Raw genomic sequence first — 22068 nt, 5'->3', positions numbered from 1 at the left:
AATACAAAAATTAGCCAGGCATGATGGCACACACCTGTAATCCCAGCTACTCAGCAGCTGAGGCCAAGAGAATTGCTTGAACCCAGGAGGCAGAGGTTGCAGTGAGCCGAGATGGCGCCATTGCACTCCAGCCTGGGTGAGAGAGGGAGACTCCATCTCAAAAAAAACAAAAAAATTTAAGTCCAGGTACAGTGGGTCACACCTGCAATCCCAGCACTTTGCGAGGCCGAGGTGGGTGGATCACTTGGGCCCAGGAGTTCAAGACCAGCCTGGGCCAAATGGTGAAACCCTCTCTCTACAAAAACAAACAAAATTAGCCAGGCACAGTGGCACGCGCATTGTCCCTGCTACTTGAGTGGCTGAGGTGGGAGAATCACCTAGGAGCCTAGGAGGTTGAGCCCGCAGTGAGCCATGATCAGACTACTGCACTCCAGCCTGGGTGACAGAGTGAGACCTTGTCTTCTTGTCTCAAAAAAATAAATAAATAAATAAAAAATAAAAAATCACACACACACACACACCACAGAAGCTAGAATGAATGTGCGACCTTGTCTTCTTGTCTTAAAAAAAAAATTGAACACACACACATCACAGAAGCTAGAATGAATGGGGCCCCTACCCACCAAACTTGGGATAATTGAGCATCAAAATAAATAATGATAGAGATAGAATATTGGCTGGGTGTGGTGGTGTGGATGCCTGTAGTCCTAGCTACTTACTTGGGAGGCTGAGGCAAAGGATCACATGAGCCCAGAAGTTCAAGACTATAGTGTGCACCATTATTGCATTATCGACCTGTGAATAGCCACTGCACTCCAGCCTGGGCAACAAAGGAGGCCCTGTCTCAAGAATAAAAAAAGAGAGAAAAGAGAGAAAGAAAGAGATTATAAGTCATTTAACAAAATAGAAACCTCTGGATCCATACTAATTAATATAAATACATTAATTGAAGATTTGATAAGAAACAAGATATTTACAAATATCTTGAAAGAGTTTCAGAGTCTCCCTCACAAAATACTTATGAATTTACAAAGGGGGGAAAAAAAGTAACCACACTGAAGAAGCCTAACAGACATCACCTTATTAAACATCTGTAATGAGAGAAGTTAAATCGTGCCACCTGATAGGGTGCCATGAGAAGAAAGCAGCAAGACTTCTGGAGTCCTGTCATACCTAGCTGAATGTAATCACGAGTAAATCTCAGACAGATCCAAAGTGAAGGCCATTCTACAAAAATAACTGGCCAGGAATCTTTAAAAGTGTCAAGAATATGAAAGGCAAAACGAGACTGAGAATTCCAGTTTGAAGAGTAGGAGATACATGATAAGTAAATACTATGCTTGATTCCGAACGGAATCTTTTACCATGGACAACATTATTGGGACAATTGGTAAAACGCTGAGTTACGTAAATGTTTTGATTTTGATGGTTATACTGTGATTATGTAGAAGGTGCTTAGGGACAATGTGGCATGGTGTCAGCAATGTAATCTCAATTCAAGGAAAAAAAAGTTCTTTGTACTATACTTGCAACCTTTTTGTAAGCTGGAGATTGATTCAAAATGAAACTTGAAAAATGACCTTTAAAACGCTGGGTGTAGTGGGAAAACGCACAAGACTCGAGGTAAGAGGCTGTTAGTCTCAGTTCTGCCACTGACTTAGTATGTGACCTTGAGCAAGTCACTTTACCTCAGTCCTAAGAGTCAAGGCTCTCTAGGGTCTCTTCCACGCCTAACATCTACACCCACAGCACTGGCCCCGCCTGAATTTCTCCAGGCCCGTTAGATGTCCCAGAGCTGCACCCGAAGACTCTGGCTTGCTATAAAAACAGACAAAAATAGTTGTGGCCGGATCTCCGGACTGAAAAACCACTGTCCTAATCCTAACTTGGGCCGCAGTCTCCATCGCTCTTTCGACGGTGAAGCAGTCACGCCTGCCAGAGTTGGCGCTCGACGGCTCGGCGGCCAGCTGGTGGGGCCTTGGACCAGCGGCGCGGCGCAGGGCGCGCTCCCAATCGCTAGCTCCCGCCGTGCTCGCGGCTGCGAGCTTTCCGGCCACGCCCCGCGCGCGCCCCGCCCACTTCACTGCCTCGCTGTCGCCGCCGCCGGCAATTCCAGATTCTGCTAGAATTAGCAGAGCAGGCGGTAACGTTGCGGGACCGGGACGGGCGCTAAGCTGAGGAGCACCCCCCAAAGGCAGGCAGTCGGGGATCCGGGGAGCGTTGACACCTCCGGGCGCGAGGGAGCTGTTTGGGCTGCCTGTTGGCTGGGAGGGAGGACGGACCGGGGCAGCAATGTGAGTTGAGCTCTCGGGGATCCCGAGGGTGGTCGCGGCAGCGATGTGATCGCGAGAGAAGCCGGTAGGAGAACTGGTCGAGGGGCCAGGTGTCTTGACCCTAAGGGCCGGAGTCCGCCGAGGAGGGGCTGACTGGGGCACGGGGTCCGCTGATGAACAGCGCGGTCCGTCCTTCCTCCTGGGCTACGGGAAAGTCTGGCTTCACCTGTGCACAACAGGTAGGCATGGACTCTGCCCGCCAGCGGGAGACGGGGTCGCCGGGCATGTGGGGAAGGTCAGGAGGTCGGAGCCCGCCTCGCCAGCTCGCCGCTCCAGGGACCCCGCCCTGCGGTGTCCGCTGCGCCAGTGGTCAGCCTGGAGCTGGATCCCCGGCCCGGCCTTCAGGCGAGCTTCCTTAGAGGCCTGTTCGTTTTCTGCAGGAACCTTCAAGGAGAGTTCCCAGAAGGGAGCAGTGGAGAGTGTGGATATTTGCCTTCTGTTTCAGTTCTCTTCAGGAAAGAAAGCTTTTCCTGGGGTAGCGTTTGCTTAGTGTGAGGAAACGTTTTCTTTCACCCTACTCTCGGCCAACGCGGCGTTATTTCAAGTGATTATAAAGTCTTTAGAAACTTTATAAAGCGTTTTATAGTGCCTGTTTATCACAGTAATGGATACCTCTGGCAAATTGGGATAATTTTCTTGACTGTCAACTCAGATAATAGTAAAATGGCTTGAGCGCCTACATTAAAGGTCATAGTTACCCATTGTTTTTATGTGCATTCATTTATTGAACAAATGTGCAGCACTTTTTTTGGGCTAGGCGCCCTTAAGGAATTTACAGCCTGAAAGACGTTAAAAGTTTAAGGAGGAAAAAAAGGGGCCCACAAGTACAGTTAAGAACTGCCAGAGAAAATACTCTCAGTGAAATTACCTAAGCTCTAGGGAAAGCAGAAGTGTGGTTAGAATTGAGCATTAGTTGGATGGGGAGAGGAGAATTTTGTTTCATTTTCCAAACATTTTAGAAAGTATGTCTTTGAGAAAGTGATCTTAGATAAAGTATCGAAGCCGAGATTTGTGTTACATTTTATACCATTGACTTTTTTTTTTTTAACTGGTAAGCAGTCAGGATTTATAATTTAAGAATAGTGACAGTTGGAGAATACCATAGTATGGATTTGTTGTGCCTTGGAATGCAGTTGTTTTACCTAGATAACTACAAAATAGGAGAATAAGACTCCTCACCTGAAAGTCAGGAGACCTGAATTCTAGCTTAAGTTCCCTCCACTATTTAAGGATGTTAGATTAGGTCACTTTTTTATTATTATTCATTATTGTATCTGACTTTAGTCGCAGAAAATACATGACTCCAAAGTACCTTTTTAATTCTTAAATTATTAATTAAAATTAACTACATTGAACTAATGAATATATTAGCTACAGAAAAAAATTACTTTTTTACTTGTCTTTAACCAATGCACTTACCTTTCTTCCTGCTTTATTTCAAAAAGGTTGCAGTTTATAATAATCTTTCTTAACTATGAGTAACATAAGGGTTAAATTCTGGATTTTTTAAATTCTAAAATAATTTTATTCTGAATTAAGCAGTTTAATGACATCTGCATTTTTTTAAAAAGCTCCATTGAGTCTTGTGTGGTTCATTAATTATCCCATAGTATAATTGAAGAGTTTGAACAATCCTTTAATGAGACCACAGTCCTCATATAAATAACACTTCTGCTTTTTCAGGAGACATTGAGAAACTATTATTAAATCTCATTTGAGAAATCAATTAACTGGGGCCAAAAAAATTAGTAAAGACTTGCCTGTGTTACTTAATTAGATCGTTTGTCTAGTAGTGCTCAGCAATCTACAGCCTGTGGTTCAAATCTACTGTGCTGGCAGTTTCATAAAAGTTTTATTGAACACAACAATGCTCCTTCGTTATGGCTGTTCATGTGTTGTTTTTGAGTAGTTGTGATAGAGACCTTATGGCTCCCAAAGCCTAAAAAAGTATTGTCTGGTCCTTTACAGAAAAAAATTAGTGGACCCCTGAACTAGAACTCTTAAGTGTTTAATCACTAAATCTTTTGTAGGAGGAAATGGATTAAATTCAGTTTTAATTCTTTTGTTTGTTTGTTTGTTTGTTTTTATTGAGACAGGGTCTGGCTCCATAGCCCAGGCTGGAGTGCAGTAGCAAGGTCTCGGATCACTTGCAAGCTCCGCCTCTCGGGTGCAAGTGATTCTCCTGCCTTAGCCTCTGGAGTAGCTGGGGTTACGGGCATGCACCACCACGCCCGGCTAATTTTTGTATTTTTAGAAGAGAGGGGGGTTTCACCATGTTGGCCAGGCTGGTCTTGAACTCCTGACCTCGAGTGATCTGCCCGCCTCGGCCTCCCAAAGTGCTGGGATTACAATCGTGAGCCACTGCGCCCAGCCTCACTTTTACTAACTAATCTTCATTTTTCATTATAATGTTAGGGAATTGTAGGATTTGTAAATGCTTCTGGATCTGCAGTGTGTAATGATAGAGGAGGGGCATGGTTTTTCTGCTACGTTTACCTAGTATAAAGTTTTATAATTTAAGCAACTGTAGCCTTTTTTTTTTTTAATTTTTTTAATTTTTTTTTTTTTTAAACGGAGCCTCGCTGCGTCCCCCAGGCTGGAGTGTCGTGGCGCCATCTCGGCCCACTGCAACTTCTGCCTCCCAGGTTCAAGCGATTCTCTTGCCTCAGCCTCCCAAGTAGCTGGGATTACAGGCACGTGCCATCACGCCCAGCTAATTTTTTTTTTTTTTTTTTTTGAGACGGTTTCTCACTCTGTCACCCAGGCTGGAGTGCAGTGGCACGAACTCGGCTCACTACAAGCTCCACCTCCAGGGTTCAGGCCATTCTCATGCCTCAGCCTCCCGAGTAGCTGGGACTACAGGCGCCTGCCACCACGACCGGCTAATTTTTTTTTTTTTTTCAGTAGAAATGGGGTTTCACCGTGTTAGCCGGGATGGCCTCCATCTTCTGACCTCGTGATCCACTCACCTCAGCCTCCCAAAATGCTGAGATTACAGGTGTGAGCCACCGCGCCTGGCCAGCTCTAGCCTTTTGTAAGCCTAGGGAAGAGGAAGAGTTTTTATATATTTCTCTAGTAACTTTGTTATTTTAAGTTTTAATTTAGATCTAGTATGGGAAATGTTTTTCGTTTAGTAAACTTTTTACTGTGTCATTCATAGGGTTTATCATAAGCAGCAGTAAGGTACCTTTACTCAAAACAGGGTTTTTTTTGTTTGATTGATTTTGAGACAGAGTCGCGGGAGTGGCCTCAAGCGATCCTTCTACCTCAGCCTTTTGAGTAGCTGGTACAACAGGCACATGCCACCATACCCAGCTAATATTTTGTATTTTTTTGTAAAGATGCGGTTTTGCTATGTTGCCCAGGCTGGTCTTGAACTCCTGGGCTCAAGGAATCCCCTCATCTCGGCCTCCCAAAGTGCTGGAATTACAGGTGTGAGCCACCACATCTGGCCTCAAAAGAGTTTTTTAAACAGGAATCTAGTGATTAAAATCTAGTGATTCCTAGTTGGTCATAAAGTCAGACAGAATATTATAGGAAGTGTAACTGAACAAGAAATCAAACATATTTACAGTGAGAACCAAATGGAAAGTTAGAACTCTTTAAGCAGATACCTAACAGATTGAAACAGGAATATATATCCTGAATCATGCTTGGCCTTTTTTTTTTTTTTTAAATAGTAACAACACAAAAGATTTATTTCTAGAAAAGAAGCATACTATAGCCCTATTAAAGCACTATATTATTTGCCTAAGAGATTAGAGCTGGTTATGTGACAAATATGAAGGAAAACTTGAAGGTGATAATTTTAAATATTTAAAGCTGTACATATACTTTTGCTAATCTTAAAACCATGGACCAGGTGTGGTGGCTCATGCCTATAATCCTGGCACTTTGGGAGGCCAAGGGGGGGCAGATCACTTGAGGTCAGGGGTTTGAGATCAGCCTGGCCAAACAGGGTGAAACCCCGTCTCTACTAAAAATACAAAAAAATTAGCCAGGTATGGTGGCGGGTGCCTGTAATACCAGCTACTCGGGAGGCTGAGGCAGATAATTGCTTAAACTCGGAAGGTGGAGGTTGCAGTGAGCCAAGATCGCCCCACTGCACTCCAGCCTGGGCGACAGAGCGAGACTCCATCTTAAAAAACAAAAGCAAAAATTAGCCAGGCATGGTGATGCACACCTGGAGTCCCAGCTATTCAGGAGGCTGAGGTGGGAGAATCACGTGAACCCGTGAGGTGGAGGTTGCAGTGAGCTTAGATCCTGCCACTGCACTCCAGCCGGGGTGACAGAGTGAGATCCTGTCTCAGAAAAAAGAAAAGGGGAAAAAAAAACACACACACACCATAGTATGGTGCTAAGTTTACAAAATTGTTGTTTTATGTATGTACTTTTTCAGTAACTTAGTTGCCCTTTATTGCCCAAGTAATGCTTCTCAATGGACAAATATACAATAGAATTTATATACTTTTCTGTTGCATTTGGAGGTTTCTACGTGTTGAATATATACATATTTGTGTGTCTGGACACAAAATAATACCTTACTCAAAACAAGTAATAATACCTTTTTTATGTAAATGAAATTACCAGAAAACTGAAGTTACCCATTGAATCACCAAAACTCTTAAAAAACTATTTTGGGAGGAAATCAGAAAAAAGCAAAGCAGATATACACATACAAAATTCCTTAGTCCTAATTCTAGAGTCTAAAAGGCTCTGAAAAGTTTTTTTCTTAACTCATTTGGTAGCAAAACATGGCCTGAACTGATGCAAAGGTATTTGCAGTCATTATCCCATCTTACGTGAATATGGATCTGCCTATCTTTTGCTGCAGAAATATCAGTTAGTTTGATTTATGGAGTGCTGCCCCAGACAGTTGTGGGGATTTGATGTAATAGATGGTTATGTTTACTGTATTCCATGGGTAGGACATGAAAGTGGCAGTCAGAAGGCAGAATAATATGGAATTATTCCAGGGAGCTGTAGTTGCAAACAAGCTAGCTGGATGTCTGGCAGGGAGTGAGAAGCAGTGCCTGCCAAGGAAAGCCCTCGGGTGAGGCTCCAAGAGGTTAAAAATTTAGCTAAATTTTAGGTTAGGTAGCTAAATTTTATGAGGTATGTTGTGAATTAAAAGTACGAACCAGCTGGGTATGGTGGCTCATGGCTATAATCCCAGCACTTTGGGAGGCCGACGCAGGTGGATCACGAGGTCAGGAATTCGAGACCAGCCTGACCAACATGGTGAAACCCTGTCTACTAAAAATACAAAAATTAGCTGGGCATGGTGGTGCGCACCTTAATCCCAGCTACTCAGGAGGCTGAGGCAGGCGAATCACTTGAACCCGGGAGGCAGAGGTTGCAGTGAGCTGAGATGCTGCAACTGCACTCTAGCCTGGGTGGCAGAGTGAGACTGCGTCACAAACAAACAAACAAACAAACAAACAAATGTAGGAACCATGAAGAACCAGGATGTTAGCCCATAGTGTGGATTAAGAGTGAATCTGTGAATTCTAACTGGGATGTAAGAGCCATGAACAATTAGAGGAGAGGGAAAAGGAAGATTCTAAAGCGGGTAGAGTCTAATGGCTAAACTTGGAAGTCCTAGGTAGCAGATTGCACAAGCAGCAGATTCAAGGATTGACTCATTTTGAAAATGGAGCAAGAATTTCTGGCCTCTCCTGTAAACTCTGATGTGCTGGAGGAATAATGGCATCTTGTACACTTTGCTCCTGTATTAAGTAGCCCTATATTGCTCTGCTTTTAAAAATATCTATATTCAATATTATTTGTCTGTTCCATCACTGTTAGCTTCCTACTCTCAGTGAGTTTGCTCTTTTACTTTTAATGTGCTTCTCTACTCTGTCTAGAATCCAGACAACTGGATTATTAGTCATTTGTTGACTAAGAATGAATAGGCTTTGATGGATTTTTGTCAGTAAAATCCATGAGTTCTGAAACAATTGCTCTATAGACTTCGTTTTTTTACTTCCTGTTACTGGAATCTCAGGTACCAAGTAGTGTGATTAATAGCTAGTGACTTTCAGGAGAGTGTGGTGGGAAATACAAGAAAAGTAAAACTTCTTAATTTAAAATCTGCCTCTGGCATTCCTAAAGGTCCAGGATGAAATCCCTCTTGCATGGAGTGATGGGAGAATTGGTGTGTGGAATGAAGCATAATAAAAATAGTCAAGAATAGCCAAAGACTCAACTAATAATTTTAGTACTTACTGATTTGCCATCTAGATGGAAAGGGCTCTCTGAAAGCTGATGTCTCTGGAAGACATAACACTAACAAAAAGCCTCAAAGTACTGGAGACATAAAAGTGAAGTGGTGAGAAAGAACAACAAAGTTAGAAGGATTGGCTGCTTCACCACTTATGGCAATAACTGTGTTAGTAATAGCAGTCATATCTTAAGTTTCAGTATTATGAGGATTAAATGAGATAGTAAATTAAAAGATTTTAAATAGATCCTCAAAAAATAGTCATTTTTCTGTCACTGACATATTAGAATTGGTTCCTACTGCTCAGTCTTATCTAACCCTCCCACCCCCCAGAATACTTCCTTTTATGCTTCAGGGGTGTTCTCTTTCATAAGCTGGAAGGAGAATTGCTACAAACAGTAGTCCAGTTGCATCTCCCACTGGCAATCTCGCCATCGTGGAATCCAGCTTCTGCTATTTTTCTCATTCCTCACAATAACATGCAGTATTTTGGGCGGGGGGGAGGACGGCAGAGTAAATTCAGTCCCCAACCTGAACTCTTTTTAACCCCAACTTCTTATAAATTTCTTGTCCTGGTGTTAAATTCTTTGTCTTGGTAACTCCTGTTTCCCTTCTCTTCCACCCTGACTTCTCTATCCTAATAGGATGTGCTCCCCATCAGTTCTTAGAGCGGTGTGTATTTGCTGTTCATATTGCCTTATATTATGTAGTGGTGAGCAGCAACGTTCTTCCCGTTCCTACCAAGTTTTCAGAAAATATTCTTGGCATCTTGGTACATTGAATGTGTTTTTATTATATATGAAAATTAGAAGTATTAGTGCTGTGCCTGGGGTGTGTCATAAGTTAGGTTTTTGTGGTATAAGTTAGAAAACATGGATTCATTTGACTGTGGGAATTCATATTCAGAATTCCGTAAATCAAATTTTAAAATATATAGTACAGCAAGTCATTTTTAGTTTGTAAAGGATGTATATGTGAAAGTTACTTAATAGTATAGAATAACACAATTTTTTTTTTGAGACGGAGTTTGGCTCTTGTTGCCCAGACTGGAGTGCAGTGGCACCATCTTGGCTCACCACAACTTTCACCTCCCAAGTTCAAGCTGTTCTCCTGCCTCAAGCCTCCCAAGTAGCTGGGATTACAGACACCTGCCACTACGCCCGGCTAATGTTATATTTTTAGTAGAGACAGGGTTTCTCCATGGAACTCCTGACCTCAGGTGATCCACTCGCTTTGGCCTCTCAAAGTGCTGGTATTACAGGCATGAGCTACTGCACCTGGCCACAGAATAACGCAGATTTTTATGCGAATTGATAAATCTTAAGCATACAAAGTTGAAACTTTGTGTATTTGTCTTCTCTCTCTTTTTTTTTTGAGATGGAGTCTCACTCTGTCACCAGGCTCCCGAGTAGCTGGGACTATGGGCACGCGCCACCACGCCCAGCTAATTTTTGTATTTTTAGTAGAGACGGGATTTCACCATGTTGACCAGGATGGTCTCAATCTCTTGACTTCATGATCCACCCACCTCGACCTCCCAAAGTGCTGTGATTACAGGCATGAGCCACCGCACCTAGCCATTGTCGTCTTTCTTTATTTACATCTTTATGAGAAGATTCTGTTTATATAGATATTTTGATCCAAAATATTAATCAGAAATGCCCTCCTTTAAGTATGACATCAATAGTCATTGATAGTGGAAATTATATATCCTTCTACTAATAATAAATCATTTCAGCCTGGGTGCAGTGACTCACGCCTGTAATCCCAGCACTTTGGGAGGCCAAGACGGGCAGATCACTTGAGGCCAGGAGTTCGAGACCAGCCTGGCCAACATGGTGAAACCCTATCTCTACTAAAAATACAAAAATTAGCTGGGCATGGGGCACATGCCTGTAATCCCAGCTATGTGGGAGGCTTAGATACGAGAATAGCTTGAACCTGGGAGGCAGAGCTTGCAATGAGCCAGGATCACACTGCTGCACTCCAGCCTGGGCAACAGAATGAGACTCCTTCAAAAAAAAAAAAAAAAATAGAAAGAAAGAAATCATTTTATAATATGAACAAAAAAGAAATTTTTAAATTTTTTGACCTATATTAGTCTTTAATGATTAGTAATTCAAAGATTGTATTCTATAGAACACCAGTTCTATGAGATTCCTGGCTGGGAAAAAAAGAAAAAGGGAGTAGAGGAGAGGCTTATAGTTAAAATGTGTTTAGAAACATCAAATGCTTTATCTGCACGCCCTCTTGGCTGTACATAGTGCACATTACCATGTTACATGTATGGAGAAACTGGTGAAGAAAACTGACAATGTGGCATTTCCCAAAACCATTTCAACTTGGATTTCCCCCTCTTCACACAGAATACATGTTCTCATTCTTCTGGCAGTATTCCACAAAGTATTCTTGGTAAACACTGCTTTATCTAAAGGTTTCTCTTAACATGTAAAACTTCTGCACTCATAGTTTTCTTTACTTTTTTCCCCCCCCATTAAGCCTTTTGCACTCCTGTGCATTTGTAGTTTTCATGGTTTTATATGACAGCCTAGTATTCTTTGAATATGTCCAATTTTAACCATTTCTTTAGTGTTGGACTTGTAAGTTCTTTTGAATTTTCACTAGAATTACAATTAATTACAATGCTGTAATTAATACTTTTATACTTATATTTTCCTTTTTCTTATGAATTTTCAAAAACTGGATGTTTTTATCAAATGGTTTTGATGTTTATAACCTAGGATAAATAATATTTTTTCTAACAGAGTTGAACCATTTGTACTGCCACTGTTTATATTAAACTATCAGCTTTTCTAAAATTTTAGCATTGGCTGTAAGTTTTTGCATTTTTCATATTTAGATTTAATATGCATAGTTTTGAACCACTCAGCTAAATCAAATTATTTCCTATTGAGCTTAAATCATTATTATATTGTTAACATTTCAATTTTTTTTTTTTTTTTTTTTGGGGGGACGGGGTCTTGCTCTGTCGCCCAGGCTGGAGTGCAGTGGCCGGATCTCAGCTCACTGCAAGCTCGGCCTCCCGGGTTTATGCCATTCTCCTGCCTCAGCCTCCCGAGTAGCTGGGACTACAGGCGCCTGCCACCTTGCCCGGCTAGTTTTTTGTATTTTTTAGTAGAGACGGGGTTTCACCATGTTAGCCAGGATGGTCTCGATCTCCTGACCTCGTGATCCGCCCGTCTCGACCTCCCAAAGTGCTGGGATTACAGGTTTGAGCCACTGCGCCCGGCCAACATTTCAAATTTTTGACCAATGATAGCCAGTTTATTTGTAGGGTTGTTATAGAGAATTAGACTGATGTTAAGTTCATACAAAATAATGTCATAGGTTTGAATTTCATTGTCAGAGGTTTTTCTGCTGTTTTCTGAGGCAAGTAATTTTTTTTTAGCGAAATTTTAAAATACTATTGTAGAAAGAAGGAAGCAAGATATTTCAGATTCGAAGATGGAATTGATACAGACAAGATTTTTAAATTATCAAGTTACAACTGTGTTAAAGAACTCTTAACATTACAAATGATTTGCCTCTTATCCATTTTACCCTAAAACTAATAAACTATACTGATTAAGTGTCAGCAAATCAACTTTAGGATTCTGCCTAGAGATATGTAAAGTACTGTAACAAAAGAACTTCATTTTCTTTATACCAGGGGCAGCCTTCTTTAAGCAACATCTCAAGTGTGGCCTAATGCTGTTTGTAACTTGTGAGTTCCTGTTTTTGTAACGTATAATTTTGCAAAGCCTAAATCACAAGTGAAAATCTGAGGTCAGGGTAGAATAATCTAGCTTCCTGCTAGATGAAAACTAATTACTATATTTTTGGGAAAGGTTTGGATTTTAGGATTTATCTGTTTCTTGAATTGTGGGAGTTCTTGAGAGTTGGGGGTTTTTGTTTTGTTTTGTTTACTTTGTGCTTTTTGTTCAGAACTGAGGAACTAAGACTATAGGGTAAATTGAAGCTGTTATGGTGTCTTTTAGGTAAGTAAAAGTCAAATAAAAGTAATTGAAATTGAAGTCTGAGACCGTATCCCAACACTTCAGGCACTTGATACATTCTGGAATTAGTTTCATTTACTGTTTAGTGACTTTTTTGTTTTGTGAATTATTTTCATGCTCCAGAAGGAAAACGCTAACAAACCAATCTAATAAACCTTTCTAATCTTGTATCCAGTGTCTTCTTTGATTATTTGTGATCTTTCCCTTTTCCCTCCTTGAAATGATATAATCATTTTAAGAAACTAAAATGACCAAGAAGATTAGGAATACTTTTTTCTCCCTATAAATTTCAACATATGTTTCCATTGCTACCAAAATAGACCTGTAAACTCTAGAGAGAGAAAATTTTATTAGTACTTTCTATCAGGACCGGAATAATCAGCTGCCTGTATGTTTGTTGACAGTGTTGAAGGTGCTTACACTACCATGCCTAAATAAAATTGAAGTTAACTCATTTCCAGATGAATTAAAACCAACCCTTGGTTGGTTTTGTTTGTTTTGAGACAGAGTCTTGCCGAGGCTGGAGTGCAGTGGCGGAATCTTGGCCCACTGCAGCCCCGCCTCCCTATCTCAAGGGATCCTCCCACCTCAGCCTTAGAACAGCTGAGACTACAGGTGTGCATCACCACATCCAACTAACTTTTGTATATTTTGTGGAGACAGGGTTTTGCCATGTTGCCCAGGTTGGTCTTGAACTCCTGGGCTCAAGTGATCTGCCAGCTTTGGCTTCCCAAAGTGCTGGGATTACAGGCATGAGCCACCGCACCTGGCCTGATAATACGGTTGTTAACTGCTCTCAGAGATGGTTTTGGAGTAAGTTACTTTAGAAAAGAAAACTCTGAGGCCGGGCGTGGTGGCTTATGCCTGTAATCCCAGCACTTTGGGAGGCTGAGGCAGGTGGATCACCTGAGGTCAGGAGTTCAAAACCAGCCTGACCAACATGGTGAAACCCCATCTCTACTAAAAATACAGAAATTAGCCGGGCCTGGTGGCATGTGCCTGTAGTCCCAGCTACTCTGGAGGCCGAGACAGGAAAATCACTTGAACCCGGGAGGCGGAGGTTGCAGTGAGCCAAGATCGTGCCATTGCACTCCAGCCCGGGCGACAGGGTGAGACTCCATCTTTAAAAAAAAGAAAAGAAAAGTCTGGCCCTAGAATATTGGTGCCCTGCTGGTTCCTTTTTCTGTTAGTAGTCAATAATATACATATGTGTTACTCTAAGCTAATAAATTCACTAGGCTTAATACAGAGCCATTCGAAAGGAAAGAAACAGACATAATGCAAAGTACAGACATTAGTACACATATACACTATCTCTGATATTTGAAGACTGGTACTTAAGTTGAATCGCATAAATTGTCAAGCCAGCCTTTTTTTCACCTATAAAAATGGCAGTTTCATATAGTTCAGCTTACTCATGGCTTAGTGGTTCTTCAATTTTTCCATTAGAATTTGCAGCAAAAGGGAGTGATTTTTGTTAAAGGACGTCTAGAAAGGCATTATCATTCTCAGGATTTCTTTGAAGTCTCATGTTTTATCTTGAAGTGTTTTACTAATTTTGCCTTCTATATGCATAAATCTGTATTTTAATATAAAATAATGTTAAAAATTAATGCTTAGGGAAAACTTTAAGTAAAATTTGACCCTCTAGTCTAAATTTGACCTCTAGCATAGTAATATGCTTCATAATCTGCTGGAGTTATCCCAGTTTGAGAAGCATAATTTGGATGTTACCTTGGTACCTTAGGTCTAGTTCACAGTGCCTACTTTTCTCAACATAAAAGATCTCTGGTATGAAAATGATGACTGAGTAACTAGGAGTATCTATCATGTACAAAGTACAGACAGTTTTGAAAGAAGCAAATAGTGCCCAGACAAATACCTAGTCTAAAAGCATTTAAATACCTTTATAACTTAGTTCAGTTATTGGCTTTAGGGTAAGCACATACAGTGTTTGGCTGTAAAGTAATGGAATAAACATTCTTGTGTACCTTTTAAAAATGTATTAATAGGGCCAGGCATGGTGGCTCATCCCTGTAATTCCAGCACTTTGGGAGGCTGAGGTGGATGGATTACCTGAGGTCAGAAGTTCGAGACCAGCCTGACCAACATGGTGAAACCCCACCTCTACTAAAAATACAAAATTAGCCAGGTGTGGTGGTGGATGCCTGTAATCCCAGCTACTCGGGAGGCTGAGGCAGGAGAATTGTTTGAACCCAGGAGGTGGAGGTTGCATTGAGCCGAGATCGCATCATTGCACTCCAGCCTGGACAACAAGAGTGAAACTCCATCTCCAGAATACATACATACACACATATATATTATATATATATATATATATAAAATATATATATATATATATAAAATAAGTGATGATAACAAGTACATTTTAATGTTTCTCCTTGGAACAGTTTGCTTAGGTCTAGAAGTTGCTAGGTGCTGGCAGCATTTTGACTAATACTTCATATTATATTGCATTCGTGGAGAGTCATAGTATACATTAACCTAATTAAATAGCCTGAGAAATCTTATAGGTAAAAATCCCTAACTTTGTCTTAATGCAAGATTCCCAAATTTATTACACCAAGGAACCTGATGTTCTGTCTTTGGGAAACAGTGTCATTTAGTTCCATATATCCACAAATTATGTACAAAATGTAAGCTTTTTAAAAAATGACTGGCTTTGGGTTTTTTTGTTTTTTGATCATGGCGCACTGTCACCTCAACCTCCTGGGCTCAAGTGATCTTCTTACCTCAGCCTCCTAAGTAGCTGGGACTGCAGGTATGCACTACCATGCCCAGCTAATTTTTTTATTTTTTGTAGAGATGGGGTCTCATTATGTTGCTCAGGCTGGTCTTGAATTCATGGGCTCAAGCCACCCTCATGCTTTGTCCTCCTGAAATGCTGGGATTATAGGTGTGAGCCACTGTGCCTGGCCCCTCTTCTCACTTTTTCTTTTTTTTTTTTTTGAGACAGAGGTTCACTCTTGTCACCCTGGCTAGAGTGCAATGGAATGCAATGGCATGATCTTGGCTCACTACAACCTCCACCTCCCGGGTTCCTGGGTTCAAGCGATTCTCACACCTCAGCCTCCTGAGTAGCTGAGAATACAGGCATATGCCACCACGCCTGGCTGATTTTTTGTATTTTTGGTAGAGACAGGGTTTCACCGTGTTGGCCAGACTGGTCTGAAGCTCCTGACCTCAGGTGATCCGCCTGCCTCGGCCTCCCAAAGTGCTGGCATTACGAGCGTGAGCCACCGGGCCTGGCCTAACTTCACACATTTTTGAGGGGCTTGATCGGATGAAAGGGTGGCAGCATAGTATGTTGTGGTTAAAACCAATATATCTGAAGTCAGATTGCTTAAGTGCACACCCAGGTTCTGTGTGACCTTGGGAAAGTCACTTAGCTTCTCTGTGTTTCAATGTCCTCATCTGTAAAATAGGGCTAATAAAAATAGCTGCTTCATGGACAGTTTGTCAGATTATTCAAGAAAATAATGTAAAGCACTTAGAGTACTGCTTAGACTATAATAAATAGTCAGTAAATATTAGCTGCTTCTGTTAAATATAGCTGGCATTACATTTGGGGCAGCAGTTTTATAAAATCCTTTTTTCAAGTAGCAACTAACTATACTTTGAAAAATATATTTAAATATATTGACATATGTGTTCACTTGTAGTAAATCACCTTATAATCTCAATAGAAACATAAGGGAAACTAAGAAAAATTAGAAAAATTAGCATTCCTCAGGTATATGTAGGGTTGTGGTTATATTAAAACATATAGCAGATAACATTGACTGAATTTGTGTTCATCTTCCTGATGAGGCAAGACTTCAGATAAGAGCAGCAGCCATCTGTTTGCAAAATGCCCTTGCTTATCTCGTGGGTAGTGCATATGTGGAGCTCTCAGGTGTATTTTAGACTTGTGAGTTTAGATGTGAGATTACCAATATGAATTGTCTACTTCTTTTAGGAGTAATTTACATAAGGAATATATTGAGGGCATTAGAGATGACTTTATGACCTGCTTATGATCTCAAGCTTTTTGCTGAATTATTTATTATCACATTGTGTTAGCTATTTTGCTTCTTGATAGATCATTTTACACCACAATATTGCTGCTGCCTAAAGATAAAAAACGTCTCTTCAGCAGATCCTAATGACTTCTAGAAAGGGTAATTTGATTCTGAAGATAGGATTTTGACTTGCCCTGGTATTAATAAGAAATTTTCTCTATGATACTGTGGTTATTTCTACCCCCCAAACAATCATAGATACTAAGTGCAAACTTGCTTTTCACCTTGTGTGTATTTAGTAGGTTTCTTCCAGAAATTATTTCTGTAGCATTTATTAACTGTATCCTTAATTGTGAATATTTTGGCTAGTTCACTTCAATAATTGAAGAAAGGAAAGGAGGGTTTTTTAAAACAAGCTAGAATTTTTGTTGCTTCAGTAAAAATGAATGTTTAGCAGCATTGTTTATATTCCTTTTTTGTTGTTGTTCAAGACAGAGTCTCACTCTGTCTCCCAGTCTGGAGTGCCATGGCATGATCCTGGCTCACTGCATCCTCTGCCTTCAGGGCTCAAGCAATTCTCCTGCTTCAATCTCCCGAGTAAGTGGGACCACAGGTGCACAACATCATGCTTGGCCAATTTTTGTATTTTTTGTAGAGATGGGGTTTTGCCTTGTTGCCCAGGCTGGTCTCGAATGCCTGAGGTCAGGTGATCTGCCTGCATTGGCCTCCCAAAGTGCTGGGATTACAGGTGAGAGCCACCACACCTGGCCACATTGTTTATATTCTTTGTTCTGTAAAAGTGACATTTTTGAAAATGACCTAAGATTTTCTTTCTCTTTTTTTATTTTTTTTTTCTGGTGGAGAGGGTGTCCCACTGTTACCTAGGCTGCTCTCAAATTCCTAGCCTCAGCATTTCTCCTGCCTTGGCCTCTCAAAGTACTGGGATTACAGGCGTGAGCCATCACACATGGCACTGGACCCAGATTTTTTCTTTTTTTGATTTTGAGACAGGGTCTCACTCTTCACCAGGCTGGAATGCAGTGGTGTGGTCATGGCTTACTGAAGCCTCAACCTCTCTGGCTCAAGTGATCCTCCTATCTCAGTCTCACAAGTAGCTAGGACTACAGGCATGCACCACCATGCCTGGCTAATTTTTTAATTTTTTGTAGAGACAAGGGTCTCTCTATGTTACCCAGGCTGGTCTTGAACTCCTGAACCCAAGACTCAAGTGATCCTCCTGCCTCAGCCTCCCAAAGTGCTGGGATTACAGATGTAAGCCACTGTGCCTGGCCCTGGACCCAGATTTTTATGCACAATATTCTTATGTTTAAATGTTAGCCCCAGTGCATTGCAGGCAGTCTTGACCAACAGGGAACCAGTTTGTGACTACTGTCTTTTAAAGAGGCTCTTTTCAGTTATATTATAATTATGATGACCTGATACTCTAAGTAATTTCAAACAGGTAAACCATTTGAAATTATGAAACAGATAAACTGTTTGAAAAAATGAAAAGCCTTTCCCATGTCTGTCATCTAATTTTCTAATACCTCTTTAGTTACTGGCTTCTCTGTAAAAGTATGAGATTTGTTTAGGGAAATGTGAGATACGTATTTTAACTATTTTAGTTAAATTAGCCATAGCATTTTATCTATATTCCTATGAAATTCCAATTAACATGTTTCTATTTAGGGATATTAGTGAATAGGAATACCCATCTTTTGTACATGATATAGTACCTTCTATGTTCTTTAATGTTCCTGATGATAGCTGCTACTCCTGTAAGTAGTAGTATTTTTTAATAGCCAACTTGTGTTTTATTTCTTTTCTTAAAATAATTTTTTTCTACTTTTTGTTGTGCTTTTTAAAATGCAGAAAAATGAAGAGTAGTGAAATGATCACTCACATATCCACTACCGATATTCGGCTGTTAACATTTTGCCATATTTTATGGTTGAGTAAGTGATTTAACCATTTAAAAAGTAAGTTGCAGTAAAGCATGCATCTCCTAAAAATAAAAAATCTGTTTAGTAATCACAATGCCATCTTATAAATTTGTATGTTAATGTGAATATGTATATATATATACATACATTTATATGTATATGCTCGTGTGCTCTGTAACAGCACTAAGGTGTACCCCAGGAGATGCTGTTGAATAAGACAATAATTTTACAAACCCTGTGTCTTCTGTTGATTATTTGCTACCACAAAATTAAGGCTACACTGGATCTAGGTCAGAGCAGATATGATCTTGATTGCTATAATTCCTGGACAATACCCATTTTAAAAAGTTTGCTCTCATAAGACTTTCAGATATAAGCCTAGTTAAGATTGGACTCTCCTAAACTCCTCGCCTGAAACTACAAGCAGTGCCTTTAGTAGGCTGGGAGAACTGATGCTAATGGGCTTAAGTCCCTCTTGGATCTCCAGGTAAATGACAGGGCATGTACCTAGCTAGGCAAAGGCCCAGAGAGATGGTAAGCTTTACTATAGAATTCTAGTAGAAGGTCTGGATGTTTGGTGTCATTTTTTAATATGTACCTATTACCCATTTTAGTAAGTTACTTAAACTGCAAAGAAAACCTAACACGGAATAAACAGCTTAATCTTAAAATTTTCAGAATTTTAGTGGAATATCTCTTCTGTTTAGCAAGTTTTTGCATACAATTGCCAATAATACTACTCTATTTTGCCTGTCTGCTTGAGTACAGAATATAAAGGTGGATTTTATGTCAGTGTTAACTAGAACATTATTGGGATTTTCCCAGATTCACCCTAGAGCAGTTATAAAAAATGTATACATTTAATTATGTTTTCACTTTTCTGTGAAAGATTTCCAATATTATGATTGCCTTCCTTTTTACTCCCCTTTTAAAATACATTATTTTCCTGTATTGCAGATATTTGTTCTTAGGTATATTGACCGAAGTTTAACGAGAAGAACTGTGACCAGCTAGGAGGACTGCTGCAAGGAATGGAATTAGCTCATAGCTTATTGCTGAATGAGGAAGCATACAATCAACTAGGTGAAGTTCAGAAGGCAGAGTTTATTTTTGAGTGGTTGAGATACTTGGAGAAGCTCTTGTTAGCAACCAGCAGGGTGGGTAAAATGACAACATCTGTTTTTTTAAGTGCCCATGTCTTTACTTCCTTTGGTTTGCTTTTCTAGTTTTTTCCAGAATAACCTAATTTAACTTTAAAATGTTAGACTTTGTTAAAACTTAATGAAACATAGTACATTTTTTGTTCCCTCATCAGAATTTTTACTATTAGAAGTTTTCGCTATTCAGAAAAGCAGGAAGAAATTAGCTAATGTTTTTGGTATTACTTTAAAAATATATATAACACCAACTACAACTACTGTGTATTATACTTCATTTTTGCTGTCGTCTGCATCTATGTTCCTCCATGTCCATAAAGCCCTGGTAAAGTATGGTGGCTAAACAATGTAGTGGGAGTTTCACTTTAAAAAGGTATGAAGACTTGAGGTGTATGAATTCAAGAGCCTATGGATAAACAGATTCTCCCTTAAAAGCTTATGACATGAGTATAAAAAAGGAAAACTGATCACTCATACCCTTCACGTACATTCAGCAATTAGTAACTTTTTGCCATGTTTGGTTGATTAATTTACTAAGCCATTGAGGTGGCACTTTACTTCTAGCCTACATCTCCTAAAAATAAGAACATTTTTTCACATAATCACAGTACTATGTGCAGTTCCAAAGTGGTACAAAAACACTACTCATGGAGACATTTAGAATTTAACAAAAGACATTTTATTTATGAATTTAAAATAGTAGCATTCCAAAACACATTCTTGTTCTGAGACAACAAGGAGCTATGTGACTCTAGTTATCAAAATATTTGACAAGTTTGCTGATCTTTAAGAGAGAAAAAAAGCAACTTCTAGATTTGGGGGAAAAAAATTAGCAAAAGACAAAATTCTATACACTGACAAATATTTTATTGTGGAATTTTAGGCTTCAGTGAGCACCTGAATACTATTAGCTTCATAATGATACTGTGTACTCTCTATTTGGATAGCAGACAAGGAAAATGGAATAACATTATTAACATTTATATACATAAGCTTGCAAAAAGAAAATTGCATTACACTTAGGAATAGATCTGAATAAAACAGGTAGCCATTACAAGGTCAGCTCTGGTTACAGATTATAGGTTACTGCTTTATGCAGCTTATATGGGGGAAGTGTAGGATTAGTAACTCAGACGCTGTAGTTGAAAATACAAATTTGGACATGCTGATGCATGCTTGTAGACCTAGTTACTTGGTAGGCTGAAGCAGGAGGATTGCTTGTGCCCAGGAATTCGAGCCTGTAGTGCAGCACTATAATTGCCCCTATGAATAGCCATTGCACTCTACCCCAAGCAACATAGTGTGACCTTGTGTATTAGTCCGTTCTCACACTGCTGTAAAGAACTACCTGAGACTGGGTAATTTATGAAGAAGAGAGGTTTAATTAATACACAGTTACACAAGCTTAACAGGCGTGACTGGGAGACCTCAGGAAACTTACAGTCGTGGGAGAAGGTGAAGGGAAAGTGAGGACCTTCTTCACATCGTGGCAGGAAGGGTTGGGGGGAAGTGTCACACACTTTTAAACAATCAGATCTTCTGAGAACTCACTCACTGTCACAAGAACGGCATGGGTGAAATCCACCCCCATGATCCAGTCACCTTGTAGCAGGCCCCTCCCCTGACACATGAGAATTACCATTTAGCATGAGATTTGGGTGGGGACACAGAGCCAAACCGTATCACATTGTCTCTATGAAAAATAATAATACAAATTTGCTCTACCTTTCAAACAAAAGAAGATTTAGAGCCCTTATATTTGTTAACAGAGATTACAGTATAATGTAGTTCAGAATTTTGGGAGGGTTTTTTTGGAGTTACTAACAGAGCAACAAGCTACCTGTTTAGTGTGGCATAATGATCACACTACCAACTTATTTGTAACTTCCAGTCAAAATAAGTTTGTATTTTTCTAGAGCCTTTTTAGTTCTTAAATATTTGAAAGAAAAATTATGTTAGAGGATTACATATAATTATATTGACTTTGAACTGTCTTTGTGTTATCTTTCTTTCTAGAATGATGTAAAGGAGAAACAGAAGACTCTTGTTGAACAGCTCCTGTCTTTGTTGAACAACTCCCCAGGGCCTCCTACCCGCAAACTCCTTGCTAAGAATCTAGCCATACTTTATAGTATTGGAGACACATTCTCCGTTTACGAGGCAATCGATAAATGTAATGATCTTATTCGTAGCAAAGATGATTCTCCAAGTTACCTTCCCACTAAGCTGTAAGTGAAGCATTAAAACAGAACAGGAAACAAAATATTGCTTCCTGTTGTATTTTTATGAAGTACCCATAGTACTTGACAATTTACTTTGAAACTGAATACAAACTCAGTTTTACTCATTTTAAGAAACTAACACTTTTCATGTT

The 22068-nt window shown here is 40.0% G+C and overlaps 1 protein-coding gene across 2 annotated transcripts in view; it reads left to right on the top strand.

The window, feature by feature from the left end:
* The first annotated feature begins 2084 nt into the window (after window positions 1-2084).
* The window catches only part of HEATR5A (HEAT repeat containing 5A), a 126163-nt gene continuing 106179 nt past the window's right edge, over window positions 2085-22068 (top strand). Inside the window, exons 1-3 of one of the 2 annotated variants that reach the window (XM_011941862.1) lie at window positions 2085-2194; window positions 19495-19694; window positions 21711-21922. In XM_011941862.1, coding sequence (XP_011797252.1) covers window positions 19569-19694; window positions 21711-21922 — 338 coding nt within the window. In that variant the 5' untranslated portion in view covers window positions 2085-2194; window positions 19495-19568. Of the gene's footprint in view, window positions 2195-2370; window positions 2513-19494; window positions 19695-21710; window positions 21923-22068 lie in introns of those variants that run through there. The other variant, XM_011941863.1, reaches the window with a different exon arrangement.

Source organism: Colobus angolensis, unplaced genomic scaffold (assembly GCF_000951035.1).
Source record: "Colobus angolensis palliatus isolate OR3802 unplaced genomic scaffold, Cang.pa_1.0 Scaffold202, whole genome shotgun sequence".
NCBI lineage: Eukaryota > Metazoa > Chordata > Mammalia > Primates > Cercopithecidae > Colobus > Colobus angolensis.
The sequence above is the reverse complement of the archived record's forward strand: the minus strand, read 5'-3'. Positions and strand labels throughout refer to the sequence as shown.